The sequence below is a fragment of the Panthera onca genome, chromosome B1 (assembly GCF_046562875.1).
Source record: "Panthera onca isolate mPanOnc1 chromosome B1, mPanOnc1 haplotype 2, whole genome shotgun sequence".
NCBI classification, from domain to species: Eukaryota; Metazoa; Chordata; class Mammalia; order Carnivora; family Felidae; genus Panthera; species Panthera onca.
Window position 1 is genome coordinate 158,448,828 of NC_138342.1, and position 23,665 is coordinate 158,472,492.

General features: G+C 42.0%; 1 protein-coding gene across 9 annotated transcripts in view; it reads left to right on the plus strand.

Moving 5' to 3' along the window:
- The window catches only part of UNC5D (unc-5 netrin receptor D), a 554,978-nt gene that overhangs the window by 519,326 nt on the left and 11,987 nt on the right, over positions 1 to 23,665 (plus strand). For all 9 annotated transcript variants that reach the window (XM_060653615.3, XM_060653618.3, XM_060653617.3 and 6 more), the window contains 4 exons: positions 416 to 643; positions 9,557 to 9,706; positions 15,967 to 16,131; positions 21,842 to 22,020. In XM_060653615.3, the coding sequence (XP_060509598.1) occupies positions 416 to 643; positions 9,557 to 9,706; positions 15,967 to 16,131; positions 21,842 to 22,020 (722 nt within the window). The remainder of the gene's footprint in view (positions 1 to 415; positions 644 to 9,556; positions 9,707 to 15,966; positions 16,132 to 21,841; positions 22,021 to 23,665) is intronic.

The following is a 23,665-nucleotide window of genomic DNA, read 5'->3' on the forward strand; positions in this document are numbered from 1 at the left end:
GGTCCCTCATGAATGAATCTGGTAGAAAGAGGATAAAATATTTGAGAGAAAAGAAGTATTACCTTCACGATATTGGAAGATATCTTCAGAAATAGACCTTTTTCAAAACAAAGTTTGCTTTCGACTGTTACAGATTTTCATAAATTGGGCACTGAACAAATCACTGAAAAAAGGAGAACTTTGGAAATGAAGTTTGTTGTAACCTATAGAATTTCAATTAACTTAATATAACTCTCTCATAAGTTCCCTACATGAGCAGTTACAATGTATTTTGATAGAAAAAAGAGCATTCAACGTCAAGAAAAACAGGACAGTAAAAATATTCTGAAAAAAATCATGTATGTCCATGCAAAGTCATTGTTAAATCACATATTCTTTCCAAGCTGAGAGAATTTAAAACACCTTTTCCCAACAGGAAGTGATGTCAGTGGAGGATGAGTCCACATCCTGTTACTGCCTTTTGGACCCCTTTGCATGTCATGTGCTCCTGGACAGCTTTGGGACCTACGCCCTCACCGGAGAACCAATCACAGACTGTGCCGTGAAGCAACTCAAGGTGGCGGTTTTTGGCTGCATGTCCTGTAACTCTTTGGATTACAACTTGAGAGTCTACTGTGTGGACAATACCCCTTGGGCATTTCAGGTCAGCCTTTTCTCTAGAATTCTTTTTTTTTTTTTAATTTTTTTTTAATGTCTATTCATTTTTGAGACAGAGAGAAAGAGACAGAGCATGAGCGGGGAAGGGGCAGAGAGAGAGGGAGACACAGAATCCGAAGCAGGCTCCAGGCTCTGGGCTGTCAGCACAGAGCCCGATGTGGGGCTCGAACTCAGGAACTGAGAGATCATGACTTGAGCAGAAGTCAGACGCTCAACCGACTGAGTCACCCAGGCACCCCTAGAATTCTCCTTTTGGTGTCATGAAAGCCTGAGGTCTCCCAAAGATCGGTATCAATAGAGAATTCTGTTGCTGAGGGTCTGCAAAATGAAGCCACCTCACTGGCTTGGTGGGGATACCCATCTTGAAGCAAGAGTTGTGTTACTATACGTCTAACAATGCTGAGTTCCAAGGACATGAGGTAGCTGGCACTCAAGAAGAGACAAGGGTTAAATAAACACATATAGAGAATATTGTGTGCTGAATGATAAACTGACTACAGGAGTAATCAGAATTCAGAAAACAGAGACTCCAGGGTACGTGGGTGGCTCAGTCTGTTAAGCGTCTGACTTGGGCTCAGGTCATGATCTCATGGTGTGCGAATTTGTGCCCTGCATTGGGTTCTGTGCTGACAGCTCAGGACCTGGAGTCTGCTTCTGATCCTGTGTCTCCTTCTCCCTCTGCCCCTCCCCGACTCGTGCTCCCACTCTCTCTCCATCTCAAAAATAAATATTTTTAAAAAAAGAACAGAAAAGAAAACAGAGACCCAATTGCAATAGAGATATTGGAGAACAGTCTCTGCGAGCCCTTAGTCAACCTTCATGAATGGGTGTGACTTAGTAGCAAAAGAGAAAGGGCCACCATGTCAAGAAAGTAGAATGGCATGAGCCCCAGGAACAGTTAGAGTTACTTGATGTGCAGAAGGCAGTGAGAAAATCGCTTAAACCACCTAAAAGTTGTAGTTAGGGAACAACAATTATAAATCATACCTATAAGCAGGCAGTCATATTATATCCTGGATACACAATCTATTAATAATTAGGGCTACTAGGGCAGAGATAGTTCAAGGTTCCTTTCCATTTTGGGTACTTTCAATCACATAAAATTCATTTTAAATTAGCTACTCGCGAAGAGTGCGAGGTTATTAATAGCAAGGATAATGCAGGAGTGCCTATGTAAGCTTTGCCCATATATAAATAGCCTAGCTCTCCTGACACACCTCATCCCAGATCCCTGCTATTCCAGTTCTGGATCATTAAGTCCATTATGCAGAGCATTTCCTCAGTAACTAGCTTTTAAGACACTGAACTGGAAAACTCATGTTTACCAATAGAAGAGCTACAACGACCTGAATCCTGAGCATAAGCCAGTAAAGGTGACGCAGTGCCACCTGTGTTCCTGAACCTTCCCTGACTATCTCTTAAGTAGCACAGGGCATTTTTGAAAGGCACACTTAGGGGCACCTGGGTGGCTTAGTCAGTTAGCGTCTGACTTCAGCCCAGGTCATGATCTTGCATTTTGTGAGTTCAAGCCCTACATCAGGCTCTGTGCTGACAGCTCAGAGCCTGGAGCCTGCTTCTGATTCTGTGTCTCCCTTTCTCTCTGCCCCTCCCCTGCTTGTGCGCTCTCGCTTGCTCGCTCTCTCTCTCAAAAATAAACATTAAAAAAATTTGTTTTAAAAAGGCACACTTAATATATGGCTGCATAAAAGAGCCTTTTATCAGAGGGGTGCCATTTTTTAGAGGAAAGAACTTCAGTGTAAGTAGTTAAATCTCATCGTATGATAGCTATTTGATAATCTTCATCTTCTCTTGCCACCCCTAATAAGAACATTTTTCGAAAATAAAATACTTAACAGATGTTTGGCAATCAAAAACAAAGAGTGAGGGGCTCCTGGGTGGCTCCGTTGGTTAAGTATCCAACACTTGGTTTCAGCTCAGGTCATGATCTCCCAGTTCATCAGTTCGAGCTTTGCACTAGGGTCTGTGCTGATAGCTTGGAACCTGCTCAGGATTCTCTCTTTCCTTCTCTCTCTGCTCCTCCCTTTCTCTCTCTCTCTCTCTCTCTCTCTCTCTCTCTCTCTCTCTCTCAAAATAAATAAATACATAAAGAAACATTGACAATTAAAAAGAAAAAAAAGAATATGGGGCACCTGGATGGCTCAGTCAGTTAAGCATCCAACTCTTGATTTCGCCTCAGTTCATGATCTCATGGTTCGTGAGATTGAGCCCCATGTCAGGCTCGGAGCTGGGAGTGGAGCCTGCTTGAGATTCTCCCTCTTTCTGCCCCTCCCCTGCTCACACCCTCTCCATCAAAACACAAAACAAAACAAAAAACAAAACAAAGAATGAACTGAGACCCTTGCTACCACTGAATAGTTGTAAAATGCATCATGGCCCAAGTTTGATGTTTAGTAATTCAGCTGGATTTTGAAGGCTGAGTAAACTAAAGGGAACATGGGGTGCCTTGGAGCATTTCCAGCCCCCAGGCTCATAGGGGTAACCTACTGCCAACCAGTGTGCCCGTGAGGACCCATTCATCACATTGGCCTTGGAAGTCAGCCCTCATAACCAGTTTGGTCTCGCTTTGAATAATGCTCATGTATATTATATACCAGTGAGTTAGACATTTGCCTAAAGAAAAAAACTAAGTGACTTTCAGACCGTCTATTTTCATTCCTGGTGACTGCTACCAGATTCTACAACAGCTCAACTGTTCACAGATGACTGTGAACTTCAGTGGAAGTCACGAAAATGAGGCCCTAAACACAGCTTTTCAAACCACTATCCTTTCCTATGGGTAATATACAACTTCTTCATCAGTGCTGGGGAAAATGGCGTTCTGCGTCTAAATTGAATCCAAATATCTTTATGTCATCACTTAGGGATACTTTTTAAAGCACGTTAATTTTGCTTTAGAGAGATGTTTTCCAGTAGAAATTCTTTTGACCCCATTTGTCATCATCTATTTACCTCCAGTGATTCTCTTTCCTATTATGTCAAATAAAGCTGATTTTAAAATTGGCTTTGGTTGTACTTTTTATTGACAGGATGTATGTGACAGCTGTCATGAGCAGCAAAGGCCATGCTTTCCCCTGGGGTTGTGAGAGAGTGTCAGCCTTGGTTGAATAACTCTTCTGGCCCACAGAAAGATTAAAACGTAACTTGTAGCTTTTTGGAACACAGTCATTTACTCTGCAGCCTTAGTGTCTGGGTTTTCTGTTTCAGAAAGCATCTGGCTTTCTGGATTCTTCCCTTACCAGGTAAACATGTTCAAGACCTTCTACACAGGTTCATTTAAAGTACCTTAATATCCCAGATCATCTGTGTCACATTTTTCATGGCATCATCTGTGGCATTTAATTGGAGGAGAAAATTCTATAGTTACTACCCCATTAAAACCATTCCATTTTAGGAAAGCCTTAGCAACAGTTTACTTTTTGAACCTCTAGCAGACTTCACACATTGATATTAGTTCCCCCAACTTATGTGGTGAGAGCTGAATATACTAGATACAGTGATGATTCATGGTCTGTAACTCTGATGGAACCCTGACTTCTTAATCAAAAGTAATGTCATTTTTCCAGAAGCAATTCTGCCGCAATTGCCTATTCTGGAATTAGCCTCCGTTATCACTGTGATAAAAATGTTTTGTTGTGATTTGGAAATAGATACAAGCTTGGTCGCGATCGTTGCTATATTTATTTCAGTGCATCTTCCGTATCTCAAAGAAAGAACACCTATGGGCCCAACTAGGACTGTCCTCCTCACCAAGAAAGAAGCCTGGTTGAAGATCATGGGGACATCTTTCATTCATAGCTCACTGGGAAGTTACGTCCAATAAAATACTGAAAATTTCCCCCCTCACTGGAACCCTTGGAAGGAAGACAGTTTCCAGACCCAAGTCTTCTGTCCTCTTAGAACCAAGCAAGGGTCTGGCAACGTTATGGTCCCACCAAACAGTATTCCTTCAGAAGATTTTAGTACTCAGACATGTTGTCCCTTTCCAGACATGCCCTTGTCCCCTATACCTCCTGCAGGCCTGCTATGCTGGCTTCTCCTTTGCTCCTGGGCTATATCATCTGAACAATAGTACCAGTTTCTCTGAATGTGAAAAACAAAATACCTCATACAACTCAGTGAGGCATAATTTAGTTTCAGGTTTTTGAAGATCTGTTTTGATAAATACATTTACAGCTATCTCTAGGAAATTAAATCGTCTCAGATATGCTTCTGTTGTGTTGTGTTTTGTTTTGTTTTAATAAAAATCTGCCCTAAGGTGAGAGGAGAGTAAGAGAACAAGCAATGACTTCTGTCCTTCCTGCCACAATGTTTCTGCGATGATTAGAGCTGCCATTTTATATGTGTGTGTTTGACATCGCCCCCTTTCAAACCAAGGGTTGAGGAATGATGGCATATTTATGAAGCAGCAACATTTTACGACCTAGGTTTTTGTTATCGTGCTTTATCTCTTTCCCTCTCCCTCACCACACACGTATGCACACACAGCTCAAACAAACCTTGACACAGGGAAAGCAAGGAATTAAGCACTTGCCCCATCTTAGACAGAAAAAAGGAAAAACGACTCGTTTTCTTCTCCACTGCTCCCAGCTCTCCTATTCAGTACCTCTCGGTACTCATTACTTACTTGGCATTAATGTGGATTTAGAATCTAATTTCAAAGGATTTCCTCCAGATGTAGTTCTTGTGTTTATCAATAATGCAACCTTGGGAAATATTGTTCATGTAAAGCATTTAAAGGAAAACACCACAGCGACACAATTTCTGTGTGTGTGTGTGTGTTTGTGTGCACATGCTTAAGTTCAAACAGTTTTGTCTCATAAATATGTAAATTCAGCCTGCCTGTTTTAGTATCCCTGAAGCACACCTGAATATTGCTGCCTGTCTCATTAAATCAACATAAAGAGCTCACTGAGGCACAAAGCCCAGGTTTCTCCTGGCCACAACTCCGGGAACTGGATAACTAACAGCCCCCAGTGTGAAATGAGGAGGCAGACAGACTAGAACCAGCACCAACCCTCGCCTTTGGGTACACTTTATAGACAAGAAACTGGCCAGAACCTATTTTCGAGTTTAATTAATGCAGATATCAATTTAACAATAGAACCAGAGATTTACCATAAGGTCCTTGCCATATAGGAACCAGAGAGAAAAAAATCAAATGAGGATCACGCCTCACACTCAGGGTAATATATCCACTGAATGAATGACTCACAACCCGCTCAGCAGAACTGTTTGTATCACTGATTCTCTAACTTATCTGGGCATCAGAATCATCTTTAAAAATACAGAGGTCAAGGCCCAGCCCCGAGGGGACTGCAATAGGTTGTGGGCAAAACTGGGAACTCTGTGCTAAGTATAATTTATTATATTTGGGGAGTGTTTTAAAACGTTTACTCAGGAGTTTATTTCTTTAACTCTGAAGCCAGTTGTGCCTTGAAAAATAGATAAATATGATGATTAGTTCATTATTGGGCTTCTTCGTCTTAATAACTGCTTGTTTTGTTACAGAAGAACTATAATTGCTTATTATTCTCTGCAAAATCGTGAGACCCCATTAGTTGTAGGTAGTTGGTTCAATGGGTGGAGAGGAAAGCAAGCTAAAAACAGCAAAAATAAATCATGGTTGTATTTAAATTAGGGGCCCTAAAGCAGAAATTTTTAAAAGGTACCATTTTCCTCTGTGATAATTATAAGTAGACATCTATTAAATTTCTAATGTTCTCCATTCTGCATTTCAAGGAATGCTTAGACAGTATGTGTAACAGTAGTGCAAATACAGACGAATTTATGTTATCTTTATATATATCTTGCACCATTGAAAAATTATCTATGGGGGCCCCTGGGTGGCTCAGTCGGTTAAGCAGCTGACTTCAGCTCAGGTCATGATCTCACCGTTGGTGAGTTCGAGCCCTATGTTAGGCTGTGTGTTGACAGCTCAGAGCCTGGAGCCTGCTTCCGATCTGTGTCTCCCTCTCTCTCTGTCCCTTCCCTGCTCATGCTCTCTGTCTCCCCCTCAAAAATAAATAAACTCTCTCAAAAATAAATAAACATTAGAAAAATTATTTATGGGATAGAGTTCATAATAGTCTGACCTTCACATGACTCTAAAAAAAAAGAAATTGAGCATAGCATAGAAAAAGGCAGGGAAATGTAGAAGAAATACTGGACCATAGTCAGGTTGCCCTGTTTTAGTCTTAGCTCTGTCACTAACCCTATAGCTTTAGGAAGATGGCTGTCTTTGGGACTGGGAGTGGGCTCCATATTTTCATCTGTACATAAGGTACGTGGTGATTTAAAACCGAAGTCCTCTTCTGTGATGAGGCCGTGTAGTTTCCAAATGTGAAAACAGCCTAGCTCTCCACTAAGGAATGTGTGACCTTGCACAAGGCCCTTCATCTTCTGACCTCAGTTTACTTCTCTGTACATGCAGGCAAGTTAGATTTTTAAAGGAAAGGGGTATTAGAGATCCTAGTCAAATATACTTTGAGGAGTCCACACTGTTGTTACTCTGTGGCTTTAATGTGGTTTTAATAAGCACACTTCTTATTCGTGATTGTTTCTAACCTCACGCCAGAATTTGCAGAAAAGAGGTTAATATACGGTCACATGCTGACTATTTTGCTTGGCCATGAATAAGCCCAGCTAAGGAGTAGAAGCCTAAAGAAAATAAGTAACTTGCCCAAGATCACATGGAAAATTGATTGGAATCGTGTGCCTCCACATTCAGTTTATAAGATTCATACTCCTCACAGTGTATGTAGTCTCAGAAGAGTCTTATGCTCCTTAAAATCTGAATATCAATGATCAATGATCAATGATCAAAGCCCTTAGCACAGCAAGCGAGAATTCATGATTTGGTCACTGCCCTACATTTGCATCATCTTCAGCCACTCGCTGTCTACCCTAATCTATCCCATCTCTGTCTCATCTCCGTCCTTTTGGGCCTATCCTGCTCACTGCCCGGAGTGCACACCCCCTTCCTTTTTCTATAGCTTGCTCTGTATTTACTTCCAGGCTCAGCTTGAATATCACTTCTTCTGTTGATTTCCCAGTTCCTTTCCTGGCCTCTCCTCCCATTTGACAAGGCTATACCCTCTGCCTTCCCTTAACCTCCAAGGCATCCCTGTATTTGTAAGAGTCAGATACTATATCATAATCCGATGCCTGCTATTCTGTCACTAGACTGTGAGCTGCCTGGTGGCAGACACAGTTTTCTTTCTATAAACTTAGAGCCCCCATCAAACATAGCTCTCCAGTGGACACTCATTAAATCTCAACAAGGAACCGGTGACCAGTATCTGTAAAAGGCCTCAAGTCAGCATTGGGAATGGATTCCCTCTCCTCCCCACCCTACCATGTTCCATCCACTTTTTATGACCCCCAACAGATGCCGGCCACCATGTTGTCCCGCCCAACTCCTAGACCCACAATGTTAGGAATTACCCAGCACTGCGCTGTTCAGCACAGTAACAACTAACCACATATGGATACTTAAATGTAACTTGATTTAAAGGACAAATTCAGTTCTCTACTCGCGGTAGCCGTATTTCAAGTGCTTAATAGCCACGTGGCCAGTGGCCACCACATTGAGCAGCACACACACAGAACACTGCCAACATCACGGACAGTTCAGCGCTGGCTTAAGAGCCCCCAAGAAACACCCCTCTCACTAAAATGAAGAATTGGAGACAATGACCTTGCAATTGAATCGTTTAGTCCTGAGAAAAAGATACTAGCAACCAATTAAGAGTTGCATATATGTGATGGATAAAAGCTGGACAGCTGCATCTTAGTAAGAAAGGTTTTTATTACTGTTATTCTGTACATAGGCAAGAGTCGGACAAGATAACCTCTGTAGCTGCTTTTACTCACTGATAATTGAAATGTAAGTTTTATTGTATTTATAAGCCTATTTGCCTGACTTCTCACAATCTCTTTTTAGAATCTGGGAAGATTATAGGACAGAATTAAAGGATCTCAGTTTTCTTATTTATGGTAACGCTGCAAGGGAATTATAAGTCAATTAATGGTGATTTTAAGAAATAGATTTAGGGAGATCTCTCTTATCTCCAGGAACACTAACAGCCTCACCCCAGTTGGGAGTTTAACCTTTTACAGAATTGATGTCTGTTATTTTATTTGGCTTGTCATCTCTCTAGTGATGATTCTAAGCACCACAGATTCAGGATGAATTAAATGGTTTGCTCAATGGAATGGAGGTGAATTGCGTTTGTGTTAAATGTAATTATAAAGAATTCTCAGCAAAAGATAATAGGAGTGTTTATCTTCAGGAACCAGTTTTCTTTTTTCTGAGCTAAACCGAACTTGGTAAACAACTTACTTTCTCTTGGCCTTTTGGCCCAACTTTTATTAACATTATTATAAATACAAACAATACACACACCCTGTAACATTTGTTCTGAACTGAAGAATAAGCGTTACATAATGCCTGTGTTCGTGACCAACACATGACAGGGCAGAGGGGGCACTGCTCCTACTGTCGGTGTGAAATGTGAACCCATCCCTTGATTATGGTCCTGGCAAATGAAATTCACACAGCCCTAGAAACCCCACAGTATAACTGTTTGCTAGCGGTAGGGGAGGTCTTTGAGTTTTAAAGAAAGGCATGGCATGTTTAGAAGCCTAAGCAATGCAAATAATGGAAAGCAACCATTTCTTCCTGCCCAGATCCTTCTTAGCAGCTTTTCATCCTTAGTCCTGACCTTGCAAGGCTAGAGGGGTATACAAGAAGTGTGTGTCTTTCATGCTGTCTATTTCTGGGAGACACCTGGGAGTGAGCATGCCTACCTATGGAAAGAAATGTGGCAGAAATTGGTTACTTCACTGTTGTGCCTCTTTTCTCTTCTCTGCCCTATAGGAAGTGGTTTCAGATGAAAGGCATCAAGGTGGACAGCTTCTGGAAGAACCAAAGTTGCTGCATTTCAAAGGGAATACCTTTAGTCTTCAGATCTCTGTCCTTGACATCCCCCCATTCCTCTGGAGGATTAAACCCTTCACTGCATGCCAGGTACTGGCCAGATGGGCTGCTAACAGAAATGGCTCTGCTTTAACCCACAAGCATGTCACAAACCCTGGCGAGGGTACTCCTAACTAACCTCCTCCTTTAAAAGTATGGGTTTAACCTCAAAACTGTCACAGAAATGCAGCAGTTTGGACTACACACAGGGAATTAATCATATTGTCATAAGTTCACGGGTTTCTAACGGGGGACGGGGGAGGTACATGATGCCACGTAATGGAAATTTTCTCCCACTTAAGGGAGGTTGGTTTATGAAAACCAGTTCATTATGAGACATTGTTTTCATCCTGGTCAGCAGTGAACGATCTGGAGGTCGATGCTTTTAAGGGTGACAGTTTTGAGATGTAGGGAGCCCGGGCTGGCCAGGTAGGAACAAGAGATTTTGTCCTGAATATATGAAGTGCTTGCTGTCATGTATTTTGGGCAAGGTGGGAAGAAGAAATTACGAACTGAGAGGCTAAGAAAGAATGCCTCTTAGAATCCCTTTACAAACATATAAAGATATTTCTATATTATTGTTCACATATGTCCGTATCAGAGAATTTTTAAATGTTGCAAAATGGCTTAGAGTCTTCTCAGATGACTTTTAGGGAATTTGAGTAATTGCTTAGCATAGAAAGATCTCTTATCCATGTGGGACCCTGCCACCGATTTCTCTAGAAATTCCTAGTGATGGGTACCATCAGCAGCAGCAGCTGGCTGGTCGACAAGAGTTGCTTAAGCCAAAGTCATCTGTGCTTCAGGTGACAGGACATGTCCTTAGCTTTGGAAAAGCTTCTGGTGGGCTCATATTGATCTGGAATCACAGGAGGCTTTCACACATCTTTATTGTGTCTGTCAACATAGCCTGCAGAGCCCTGGAGGGTTTTAACCTTTCCATCCATGCAGCATTCATTAAAAAAAAAAAAAGAAAGAAAGAAAGAAAGAAAGAAAGAAAGAAAGAAAGAAAGAAAGAAAGAAAGAAAGAAAGAAAGGAGAAACTTGCACCAGGTAAACCAGCTTGTCAGAATGGGAACGAGGCCAATCACGGAGAGAAAAACCTTGGCTGAGCCACGAGTGTTAGAAAAGAGTTGAACCACCAACATTCTCGCCTTCGAAAATTCACCGTTTTCAAATTGGACAAGGTTGTATTTTCCTGTTTACTTCACAGGCTTCTCGTTACCTGGAGGATTGCCCCTCTGTGTACTCTTTCGGGACATTCAGGGCAATTAGAGCATCTCTTGTGGCTCCAAACAACTTTTTTTGGGCACATTCCCTACGGCAACAGGTTTTCTGTGAATAAATGTATTGTTTATGATGTTCTGAGACCTAGGTGTTTTCTGTATCTGGGAAAGCAGTATTCAAAGTTCCAGTCCAAATTGAACTTTAGGGCACTGTTACAAATCCTGATAGTCCTGTAAACTCCTCTGTACTAATCTTTGTAGGCTTAAAGGCAGCATTCCACTGGATCTAATGCAAGTGGCTCAGTCCAAAGTAACTATCAAGTTTAATGTTTAGAGATAAAAAAATCAGATGAAAGAACCATCATCTTGCACGAGCACTTAAACAATAATTCCAACACCAGGGATGCCACGGGGAGCCCAGGGCAGGAAAGGCATGGGGGTGCTAAGAGCCTGTGGACCTCAGAGGATACAACAGGGCCAGCCAAAGCCAAAGGGCATTGGCTCACAAGGAAACCCAACACGCTTTATTGCCAGGATGGGTTGGATTGCCCGGACGTTGGGAACTTGGATAAATATTTGCCTTCTGTAATTGACCATAATTTGCAAGAGTCTTGGAAGGCTGAGAAATAATTTAATTTTCTCTGCACCAGGAGGTTTGCCACTGAGTTTTCATTTCCACTCCATTTTACTTACCCACAAATGGCTTTCTGCTCCATTCCTTTTTTTTCTCCCCCCTCACCACCTCAGCCTCCAGTTTTCTTGCCCCTGCCATCATCACTGAAATCCCCTTGCTTATGTGAATACATATTGTGCTGGTCTTAACGGCCATGCTGTGTTTGCTCCAGGCATCAGATGCCAGCACTTTGGGGAGGGTGTGTGTTCATCCTGCTTGAACCTCATGTAGAACATGATGTGTACTGACAAACTTGGCATGGATGATAGAGAATGGCTTTTCATTAGGGCTTAGTGGATGGGAACTAACCAAGAGCTATTACGGAGGCAGAAAATCTCACTCTTCCTGACATCACTTATAGGTTTCTCCTTCAACTGGTAAATCTCCCTGTCATCTTCTGCCATCTTCCAACTCAGCACGCAGAAGACCACTGGGCTTCCTCTCCCCCTTTCTCTAACTTCAAGCCAGGAATCTGAGAAGCGACATATTCCAATTGGTACCCAACGCCTACTCTCATAAGAAACCTTACTTTCTTCTTCTCAGAAAGGTAGAGTTTACCAAGAATTTTCAGGCCTGGGAGATATGCACTGCCTAGAATATTTGCCCTATCGGACATCAATCAACTGCATGAGAAATGTTTTTAGAACAGTGTGAATTGAGGTTGGATCCAGAGCTGTGTGAGGAGACCCTGTGAATAGGCAGACCAACTAGCTTTGAAATCTTGTTGGGTTAGATTCTGGAGGATTACAGTTAACGAAATACTGTACTACAACCCTTATTGCCCATGGGGCCAGCTGTGCTGGGTGGGCTCCAGGAAGGCTACATGAGTTCTTAGGAGAGCTGGTTATAGCAGCACCCGTTGACTTTGATCCAAAGGAAAGATTCTAGTCTTCCCCCTGCAAAAATACCAGTATCCCTTCTCTTCTTCTCAGGTTTTTAAGACTTGATCCCAGTGAGAGATATGCTATTGTCCCCTCCACAGATTTAGCAGACCTTGTCTAGGAGGTCAATAACTCTGCTCTCAATTGGTTAGCAGGACCTAGGTGCTACTTAATCACACATTCCACTATTTCTTGCAGACTGTAGGGTACAGAAGCTGCAATAAACAGTATACAATATTATTTTTTTTAATCCTACAAAACACAAAGTCAGGCTTTCACCTCCCTAGGATAAAAGCAGCTGTCTCTTCAGCATGCTTTGTGTCTTGGGCAACCCAGTGTCTGTCTCCTGCTAGGATGTGATTTACATTCTCTCCATCTGCTAGGAACCTAATTATAATGGGAATCAAAATGAAAACATTTCCGGAATTCTTTAAACACCCATAACTTTCCTACACTTGGTCCTCCCATATTACTTGCGACAGCATTCCTCTTAGCTCAGTGAGCATCTTGATAGTTTTTTTTTTTAATAAATAAATAAAAGCAAAGATGATTGCCCTGAAAACACACTAATTTCAGTACTTCTAATTCCATTACCTTGAAATGTTCTGTCGAGCACTATCGGCAGTGGCTACTCGAGCCAACAATTAAAAAAATGTATATTATTTTTGATACAGTCTTAAAATCAGGTTTTTAAAATGTTTTCACTGTGTGCAGTGGAACGTAAAGAGAAAAGAGAGGATTTTGTGTGTGTGCTGATTCTCATGTCTCTCTGCGAGGAAAGATGATCTCTACAAGTGGGCATTATTGTATTACCTTTCTTGCAATGTTTACTGGAGAAAATATAAGAAATGTAGCAAATGATACCAGAGAGGACACTTTTCAGTAATAAATGGTCAGTGCCATTGTTGTTGTTTAGGAAGGTAAGCATTATCAAGTGTTCAAATCCACTGCAGAAAATGCAGGGGTAGGGGGGAGGCAGTTTAAGAGCAGGACCTTGAATTCAGCTCTGTCTGGCCCTGAAGCCCAACAACTTTTACTATGCTGTAACTACTCAAATTTCAGTTAAAAAACCAAAACCTTCTTAGTGTTCTTAATTAGGCAAAAGCACCTATTAACCACAGAGCCCCGTGTTATAGTTACTTTCATGAAAGGGGACGGTGCAAAGTAACTCTATAAAAAGTGTACTGGTTTGAAGCAGAGTCCATCTGAGGGCTATTAAAATGAAATGGGACCGTAGATAATGGACGCCCTTGAGACTGTTTAATATGGCAGGCATCAGGGGGCCATACAGGGCCCCCATGCAAAGGATTCTTGTAATGAAAGCAGAATTCCCAGGCGATCTGGTAATGCTAGTGTCCCCCACTCGTGATTAGAGGTAAAAAAGATACTGCAATGCTATTTCCTGAAGAACGCCAATCCGCTGCTTCCTGTTTCCCTCTACGGTCAAGCCCTAACCCCCTCATTAGCTCAGTATGGTAGAGACTGAAGGCAGGAGACTGGGGAGTGGGTCACTACAGTTAGCTCTAATGAGGAGAGATGAGGATCTTTAATGGGGATAGGAAAATTGGAGAAGGACAACGACAGTGAACGGTGATAGTCAGTTTTGAAGATAGTAAAGGCCAAATAAAATGATTTGTAGTGACGAAGAGTATAATGTCGGTGATGGATAATAATGAGATAAATTCCAGACACATAGCTCTTGCGAGTTCTCCGCAGAGAGGTGGCAGTGGGCATCTGTGAGCACACAGGACCATGAAGAGTTCAGGAAGCAGACACAGAAGTGTGGGAGGCTGAGATACGAAGTAAGGGTTGCCCACAGTTTACAAAATGGAAGAAGCCTTAGGAGGAGAAGCATGAAAAGAGTTGGGTTGGACAAGAAGAAGAAATGGTAGAACTTGTAAACACATATCATTATTTCTTTTATCTGGTGTGGGATTTGGTGCAGGTGAAAAGTCACTTTCACATGTTGTTGGGAAAATGACTTCCTCCAAAGATTGCCGGGGGGCCTCCCCAACTGGACCTTCTCTCAGTCCTTGTCTCTGCTTCTTGAGACAAAACCCCACTGCCTCTCCCTTGGCTCAGGATGAAGAACAAAGGAAACAAAGCCACAAAGCCCTTATGCTTCTTGCCAGGATGTGTGGTAGGGGTTAGTGCGCGACTTTCTTCTCTCAGACTGCCCCAAGCGAGCGCTCTGCTCTTCGAGTGGGCAAAAATCAAAGCCCGCCCCTCCTTGCTGGTTCCCCCAGGGAGCATCCCAAATCCAGATCCGTGAGACTTCCAGCAGAGAAAATTAGGAACCAGTGTGCACATCAGAGCTCACAAAAAACGAAGTGACTCCCAGTTCCTCAAAGTGAGCAAATTGAATTTTAATCATGGCCCCTGGTCTTATAATCCGTGATGGCTTCATCACCAGTCACACTAAAGAGTATCAAACGTCCAAACTTGAGACATCTTTTGCCACCCGTCAGTGTCAATATTGGAAGAAATTATATTAATAGCAGCAGGTAAAAAGCACATTCATGAGATGAGAAAAAGAAAAAAGATGGAGATGAATGTTATCAGAGGCTGGGCCCCTGTACTCATTGCCAAGAATCTCAGCTTGATTTGAGTAGGAAGGAGAGACCTTTTAGATGAAAGAATATCAACGACTGACCTCTGCTTCGCATTATTGTAAAGCCACGTGCCTGAGCAGCACTGGCTAGCACTGGCAAGTAAGGGGTTGGGGGGAAAGGGTGGTGTATGTAGATTTTATTATGTTCCCCCTCATTTAGTAAAAATTGCTTTTGCCACACTCAATTATCTGTAGGTCCCATGACAGTAGAGAATGAACCTCGTTTCTTACCGTTTATCTTCTACAGCGTCTGGTCATTAGCGGGCACTATACACATAATTGTTGGCAGTTGAATTGTGTGAATGAGGAGTTGGCAAACAAGATTGCTGTGGGCAGCCCAGTGTGTTTGTGTCTCTCTCTGGGATGTGTGTCTGTGTGTATGTGATTGGCATTGGGTGAAATTCTTTTGCTGGTTACATTAGCAGTATTGTGGCCTGTTTATACAGTTGTATGAGTTTGTGGTGTTGGGGTAAGTTCTGATCGGTGTGTTCTTTAGAATAATGTTCATTAAGGTGAAAAGCTATCATCCTACTCCAGGCTTAGGGAGAAGGACGGACCACTGGAGTCTTCTAAAGAATGTTTTTTTTTCTTTTTTTTTTTTTTAGTGGAAAAACATGAGGATTAATTTTTGATAGTATTCTCATTGTGTGTGTCACCAAATGAAATCTGAGTGCTTGCGCTGTGGTTTTGGAATTCAAATGTTATCAATTGGAATTGACATTAATTACTTTTTGTGCTGCTTGGCATATGCTGGAACATTATTTCTACAACAATTCCACCAAAGTCGCTTAGGCAATTATCTCTGCTGCAATCACTGTCATCATCCTCATAATTATCGCTCTTAAGTCTCTCCTATTCGCCAGCCATCTCGGCCGGGCTCTGCTCGCCACACGCCTCTTCTTCCCCCCCTTTCCCCGCAGGAGGTACCGTTCTCCCGCGTGTGGTGCAGTAACCAACAGCCCCTGCACTGTGCCTTCTCCCTGGAGCGCTACACACCCACCACCACCCAGCTGTCCTGCAAAATCTGCATCCGGCAGCTCAAAGGCCATGAACAGATCCTCCAAGTGCAGACATCAATCCTAGAGGTGAGTCTTCGGTCTGCAGGACCACTTGACTCCATTTCTAAAGGACAGTAAGATTAATGCGCCTGTTTCAATCGTGCTACACAGGTTGTAAAAGAGCTTCCAAATGCACTCGCTCTTAATCCTCATCACCGACCAGGGCAAATAAACTTTTTCTCAGGCTCAGGAGTGAGCTGAGCTCCCCGATGGGCGAAACAACTCAACGCGTCAGAGCTTCGGCTCTGTGGAGACCCTTTTGGGGACAGAACTGGTACAGGGCTTTTTATACACAAAACCACAAACAATCTAATCATCCACTGCGGGCTTGGACCGGAGAGTTATCATTGGCTGATGGTACGTTATGGCAGATACATACCATGAAGAAGCACAAGGTCACCACTGGGTGGTTTTTCTGCTGGTTCTCTCTAGTCTTCCAGAAATCATATTCAGGGGATTGGTTCCCTACTGCCTTACAGTTTCTCACATCCTCCAGGTTCAGGGTTCTGCAGAGCCCCATTTCCATTAAATCTAGATTCATCGATGCTATAACATACGACAGAGTCGATAGAAGTTTCTTTCTACAAAGTAAGGCAATGCAACTACAGAGAGGGAAAGGGTATTGTCCAAGGTCGTGTCACTATTGAAGGGCAGAGTTAGAATGGGAGTCAGGGGGGCATTCACTTGGGAGTTTTTGCACAAAGACACCTGATGTCTGCCATGGCTCTGATTTACCTAAATCACTGAATGGCTTCGTGGCTGTAGACTTGGGCTTCTAGAGTAGACACCGGCATTCCCTCCTGAATGGTTATTTGAGGGGAGAGGGAGAGAGTAGCTGAGAGGCAGAATGAAGGGAGACATGGAATGCTTTTCTGAGCAACTCTTAAGATAATCCCTGGCTAGTGGAGACGAGCACATTCTATTGTTCAGCAGTAGAATATGTACATATGTGTGTGTGTGTGTGTACAGACACACATATGTATAAATATATACATAATATATATTTATTCATTCGGGCTTGGCAAAAGGCGTGAATAGTTTTATATACGTACAACTCAATTTCGTAGCCTTACAAAATCATCACTTCTCTCCATTCTCATTTTAATTCATTGTTTATGCAAGATGAGTCTTGCTAATTCCCCAAATAGGTTTTCTGAAGAGTGGATGGCTTTCCAAAGGATTGCACCTCAAAATTGATAGCTGTCTTAACTGACATGTTTGTACAGTATTTGCATTCATTATTGCCAATTAGCATTATGTGCTAAAGCAGTTTTGATAGGAAAGGTAGATCCAGAAAGGTAGGGTAGGATATTTTTAGAATCTCTTTCTTGAACAGTCATGGCATCTTGAACATAATACATTTCAAAGTAAAATGAAAAATTTTAGGAAAGTTTTAACATAAACACAAAAGGAAAGCCCAAGCAGATTTTCCTTCTCATATTCAGAAGCAAGTGTGAAAAGACAGGACATGAAGATGCCTCTGATGCAAATTGCCCTAAACGTCTATTCACAGGTCAATGAAACAATTCCACTTTTAAGGGGCTTTTATTCTTTAAGGCGCTCACGATATTGCAGACCAACTTCTGCTATTACAGGAAATCTTTATGTAAAAGGAATGTGATAGGCTCCATACATCATGGTACCTCTGCTCCTTGCTTAAACAAATTTTTGGAGTGCAAAGTGCATGGAAGGAAAGTGAGCTAATAAACACAATCATGCCCTTTACTCTCCATCTCCTTGTCTAATGCTTCGCAAGCTTACAATCACTTTGCAATGCCTTGAAAAAGACGACATCACAGTATCTCTTGATAATAAGAGGCCAGCCTCAGAAAAATACTTAGTCACCGTTGGGCTACCACCATCCATTGTGTATATGCCTTTTAGAAGCTTTATTACCCTTTTGGTACTGGAAGGATCACATTATTAATCACTTCAAGTGTTACTGCTTGCATTTGGCCCAGCACATCCCCATCTCTTTGTAATAAACCATAGTTCTTAGGCAAATCTGTTATTTTCTGTGTCAGAAGAAAATTAAGAACTTTTGAAAGCCTCTGTATTTCAGGTACCATTTCATGTGCTTTCACATATAACCACCCTAACTCTGTGTGGATTAAATACCATACTATCACAATTTGACATGATGTAACATTCTCAGAGAGGTCAACCTTCTTGTCCAAGATGATAAAATGAATAATGGGGAGCCAGAGTTCCCAACGGAGATACCGGCCTTCAAGGTCAAAGCCTGGATTTCCATACTAGACTACTTCAGGATCTCAGTCAAGGAAGTCTAATTTAGCAGTCCTGAGTGTGGGCCTTGTCCATAATGTAAGCCTTTGTTTTAGTGGCCTTAGGCACTAGTGACAAAAATGACACCATTAAAATTTTATCTCTAAGTATGCAAGTAGGTGAAAATTGGGAGGTTCTTTCCTCAAGACTGTAGAAGGATGGCATGGGATGGAATAAGTGATCATTTGATAAGTCTTCAAGAACAGAATAGATTTCTCACATGGCAGTCCTCCTGCAAAGAAGGGTCTTGAGCGAACGATCACTCATGATCCTTCCAACCCTAGAATTGTTTCACTCTTGGCAGAAGCATACGTCTGGTAATAGATTCAGTTGAATACAAAGCATCCCCTTCTCCCTAAAAATGTCTTGGATTTTTGTGACAGATGATCCCAGAAAAAAAAGGAGATACATAAAGTGCTACAAAATCGGGATTACCTACGGTGGAGACAAGATACATTCTAGACATGACCCTCTATCGATCGGGGAGGTGGGAATAATAGATCAAGTGTGAAAGTGCATATTTTATAACCTCTAGGCCAAAGGTGCTTTTAATAAGCTAGTGATTAGGTGCTTTTAAGAAACTAGTAACTAGGGTTTTGTTGATTAAAAATATCAATATTAACAATAATAAAGAAATAAATATTTTGAAGCTTTCAGTAGATACCTGAATTTTTTTTTTTTAATTATCTGCCCTTCATCCCCCAAAACAAATCCCTGCATGTTTAAGCACAGGGCCCTCAGCTCCTTCCTAACTTTAATGGATGTCCTAGTGTCTGTTTCATGGGTTTAACAATGGAGGTAATTTAACAGGAGAGGTAAAAGAGATACATATATACGTGTATCATTATCTGTAAAATATTTATTTTAAATATCTAAATCAGCGCAATGATTATCCTCTTTGAAGGCCTGTGGTTCTTAGTGTTCAGCCTCATATCCATCATATTCTTCCATGCCTCTCATGTAAATGGCTTTCCACATGAATATAATCATTCATGCCATTCTCAGAATTAAAAATTACTTCAGTGATCAAGAAAATGTATTTTTTTTTCTGTTCTTTAGAGTGCCCATTATTGGGTCAATCTGTAGAAGCAGGTTGATTTTCTTTAAATGTAACCTCACTGAATTACCTAACGATGATCACCAACTGATTAGTCTGTAAAAGCAACAGTATCACCGATCTAAAAATTGGAGACTGAAGCAAAATAATTTTACTAAACGTGAAGAGAAGGAAGGAATCGCTAAGTAATTTACTACATCCTTCCTTATTGATGTAATAATATTGAAGAATACCGTTTTGGGGAGAGAAAGAACTTATATGGGAACTTACAATTTTCCCTTCAAGCAATTCTCTTATCTTTCTTCCAAAAGTGGTGGAAGGTTGGGGGATAATTTTTCTGTTACAAAATAGACATAATACTTGGAATTTCTCGTTGATTTACAACTCCCCAGCTAGCCAAGTAGCAGCCGCTTATCTCAGATGTGCAGAGCATGGAAATCTGCTGTTCCTTTGCATATTTAATTTAAACAATCAGAAAATGTGATGTATCTACAGGATTCTTATTACGTGGCCCAGATGTCTTTGAGAACGCACCGTAAATGTTACATAAAGTGTCATCCTTGTGCATGGCAAATATTGAAATTTGGAAACTTTACGAGAGAAAGGGGGGCCCACTTATTAAAGTGTAGGAAAGAGAAAAAATCCTGAAGAGTCAGTCTTCTGTAACATGTTTTCACTTTGAAGTCATAACCACCTCTGTCCTGAAGACTATGTATCAGGGTGGCCTTTCCCCTGCCAACAGTAACATCAGAGCTTGGTCAGCTTGATCAACTCAATGAGGCCATAAAAGCTCCCCAAAGCCCATTCTATTGCAGTCCTTTGTCATGGACACATACAGTGTTTTCAGTTTTCATTGGCAAGCCACATTTTCACATGTTAACACTGTTTGGTGCCCTTTCCCAGTGACAGCTACCATGTTATCTTGCATAGAATCCCTTTTTTTTCCTCTCTAGTTTCTACCATCATTTTTAAGGACATCGGCCTGCCTTCAGTCAGGAAATTTAAGGAAACTATTTTTGCTTGATTTACATTTTTAAAGGCTAAAAGAAATTTTACAAACCATGATTCAAAATGATGTTCCTCATAACCTCTTTTGTTCAGTAAGAAGCCTGAGTTGGTTCATTTTATAACCGTCCAACATATCAGAAAAGAATCACTCATTTTGCCTAAAATAACGAGTTACCCACTCAATTTCTTTTCAATCAGTGACTACTCATCCTTCAAGGCCAACCCAAATGTCTCCTCCAGGAAGCTGTCAGGAATGAGGTACACACTTTCTTGCCGGCTGTTGGACTGGGGTCACTCTCAGCTTCTAGGGGGTGCCCTCAGGTCCTAGCCCCATGTCCCACTCTATAGGCATTTCACAGCCTGGCTATTTGCTTTCCTCCAGGCCAGCAGAAGAGATGCCTCCAGATAAGAGCTGCTTCTTCTCTCTTCTAAGGGCCACCTGATTAGGTCAAGCCCACCCAGAAAAAAATACCTCTTGCTCAGGACGTAGTCAACTGATTAGAGACCTTAATTACATCTGTAGAATCCCTTGTGTCTTGGAACACATCATAATCACAGGCGTGATTCAGTTAGATACTTTTCAGGTTTTAAAATTCTGTTGGTTCATATAAATTTATCGGCAGCTATTGCAATCTCCTGGATGTCTGCATGGTCTCATGTTGGATACGATTGCTGGTATGTATGGAAATAACCAATCCTCATCAGAGAGCTCTAAATCAGAAGCGGGTTGGGCAGACAGCAGGCAGAAGCTTTCCAGCCGGCACCAGTCCTCAGGCTAGTCTAGACCTCATCACTGACCACGTATTACCAAAGCAATGTCATGCTGAAACAAGACCAAAATATTTACTATGGAATCACACACTTCTCGACTCAGACGGGGCAACACAAACTTTAAGATGATCAATATACAATCAGTTCCCCTTTGTAGCTTTCGTGACAGGTACCTGCCCAGCTAGCTCCTCTGATTAGCCCGTTCATCTTAGGCCAGCTCTGTCAAAGAGTCATTCCTTACATTGAACTAAAATCTGTCACTTCGGGGCTTCTTCCTACTGATTCTAGATATATCTCTGAGAGACAAAGGAAAAAAAGAAAAGAAAAAAGGTTTAATTCTGCTGTCACCTGACATCTCTTTGGATGTAGAAGGCTGATGATTATGACTCCCCTGATTGGAAGCCACATTGTAAATCTCCAGTACGTGATTCACCAGACTACTAGAGAAGTTATTTACAGTTTTAGAAGAAAGGGGAACATGTCAGTGTATTTTATAGAGCCCATCACTATAGGCAAGCGTTTTGTGCATGGTGTTAATAGATTTTCATAAAAAAAATAACGGTGTCAATCAGTCATGCTTCCCTTCAGACCTGACCATGCTTTCTTTGTTTGTAGAGCGAAAGAGAAACCATCACTTTCTTTGCACAAGAGGACAGCACTTTCCCTGCACAGACTGGCCCCAAAGCCTTCAAAATTCCCTACTCCATCAGACAGCGGATTTGTGCTACGTTCGATACCCCTAATGCCAAAGGCAAGGACTGGCAGATGTTAGCACAGAAAAACAGCATCAACAGGTAATTGGGGGCAACTTCTGAAAGAGGATGTCACTGAGAGTTTTGAAAAACAAAGTGCGTTGGGTGTATCCATGCGGTTTCCAGGCCCTGATATCTTTATAGATTCCTCTGGTCGTATTTCATGTGAGGCCTGCCTTCGTATGTGGGGAAAGAACAAGAACAGGAGACTGTGTGGCATTTCCTTCCACCCACTCTGCCTTGAGGGACACAATAGAAAAGTCTTAACTTTGGTCCTGGTCCCGTCTTTAGGTTGGCTAACTGGGCCACCCACATGGGGTACAGACTCTGTCTTCTTGGTGCTTGTGGGAGATCCCAGCACAGTCTTGAACCAGTGGTCTAGAAACAAAGAAGAAAGCTTCTCACACCTCCCATCATCAGGTCACCTTAAGTGTTACGTAACCCTTAACGGGGACATGTCAGCCTGAAAAGCGGGTGCCTCAGTATTAAACATTTGAGGATGATAGCTCCCAGATCGGAAGGCAGAGGACTTAAAACAAGCAGGTGGCCCAGGCACGTGAATGTGGCCTGCTGCTTCACCAGACCCTCGACTCTGTGCTAACCTTGTGGGTGAGAGCAGAGCAGTAGAGAGTAGGGCTTTATTAGTTGCGATGAGAAGGAGCAAGAGTGATGCCATTTCTACGAGCACTGACGGGCGGGCAGCTTTGGCTCGGCTTGAAAGATAATCAACAGGGAGAGGGCAATACCTCTCTCTCTCCCCCATCACTCCTCTCTCCCCCCACCGCCCCTCCAGCCCCAGAATGAATAGAAAACAGACCAAGTTTTGCCAGAACCATTTTCTTTCTCTTTTTCTCTGGTACTTTTTTTTTTTTTCTTTTGAGACAAAGCCTTCCTTTCTTACTCTTTGGCTTGCTCTGTCATTTCCATGGTTTGTTCTTTATTTTCACAGCCATCCTACCTGACTTTCTTCTCTGAAAGGGAGGTAGGTGTTTGCCAAGAAATGATAGAGTGCCACTCCCCAGTTTAAAAGGGATCCAGAATCCAAGAAGGGAGGACCCAACTAGAAAGCAGTCAGGCTGAGAGAGGAAAATCAAGAGAGGAGGCATTGCTGCTAAAAAAAAACGGAATTTGCACTGACAGGCAAGCCCAGAAAGAATAGATACATTCTTGAAAGGCGTATATTGAAAATGAAAGAATACAGAAACGTATGAATGTACAGGGAAGAAAAAAATTAGGTTGAATATTTCCCAGCAATTTTGACAAAGGAGGAGATGTCGCGCTTATAACCCATGCACACCATGACTATGTCAAGCTCACTTTCTGATCAACACAGGGGCAAGAATGAAAAACCAGCCCAGAGAACAGAATTTGGTTCACAAAGAAAAAAAAGGGGGGACGTGGGCCTCAGACCCACAGGGTATCCCTGGTTCTATAACCTGTACCAATCTGCCAAAGCACACCGCTTACCAGCCCTGTTCCTTTTTCTACAAATGCAGATCATACAGTTTGAACTATATCAATTCCCTAATCCATTCTGAACATAAGAGTTGATGATTTTTACTTTCTTAATTTTGATACATATAATTTTAAAGTTTGTTTTTTTTTTTATATTGAGAAAAGGAGAGAGAGCACGAAGAGGGGAGAGGCAGAGAGAGAGGGAGACAGAGAATCCCAAGCAGGCTCCGTG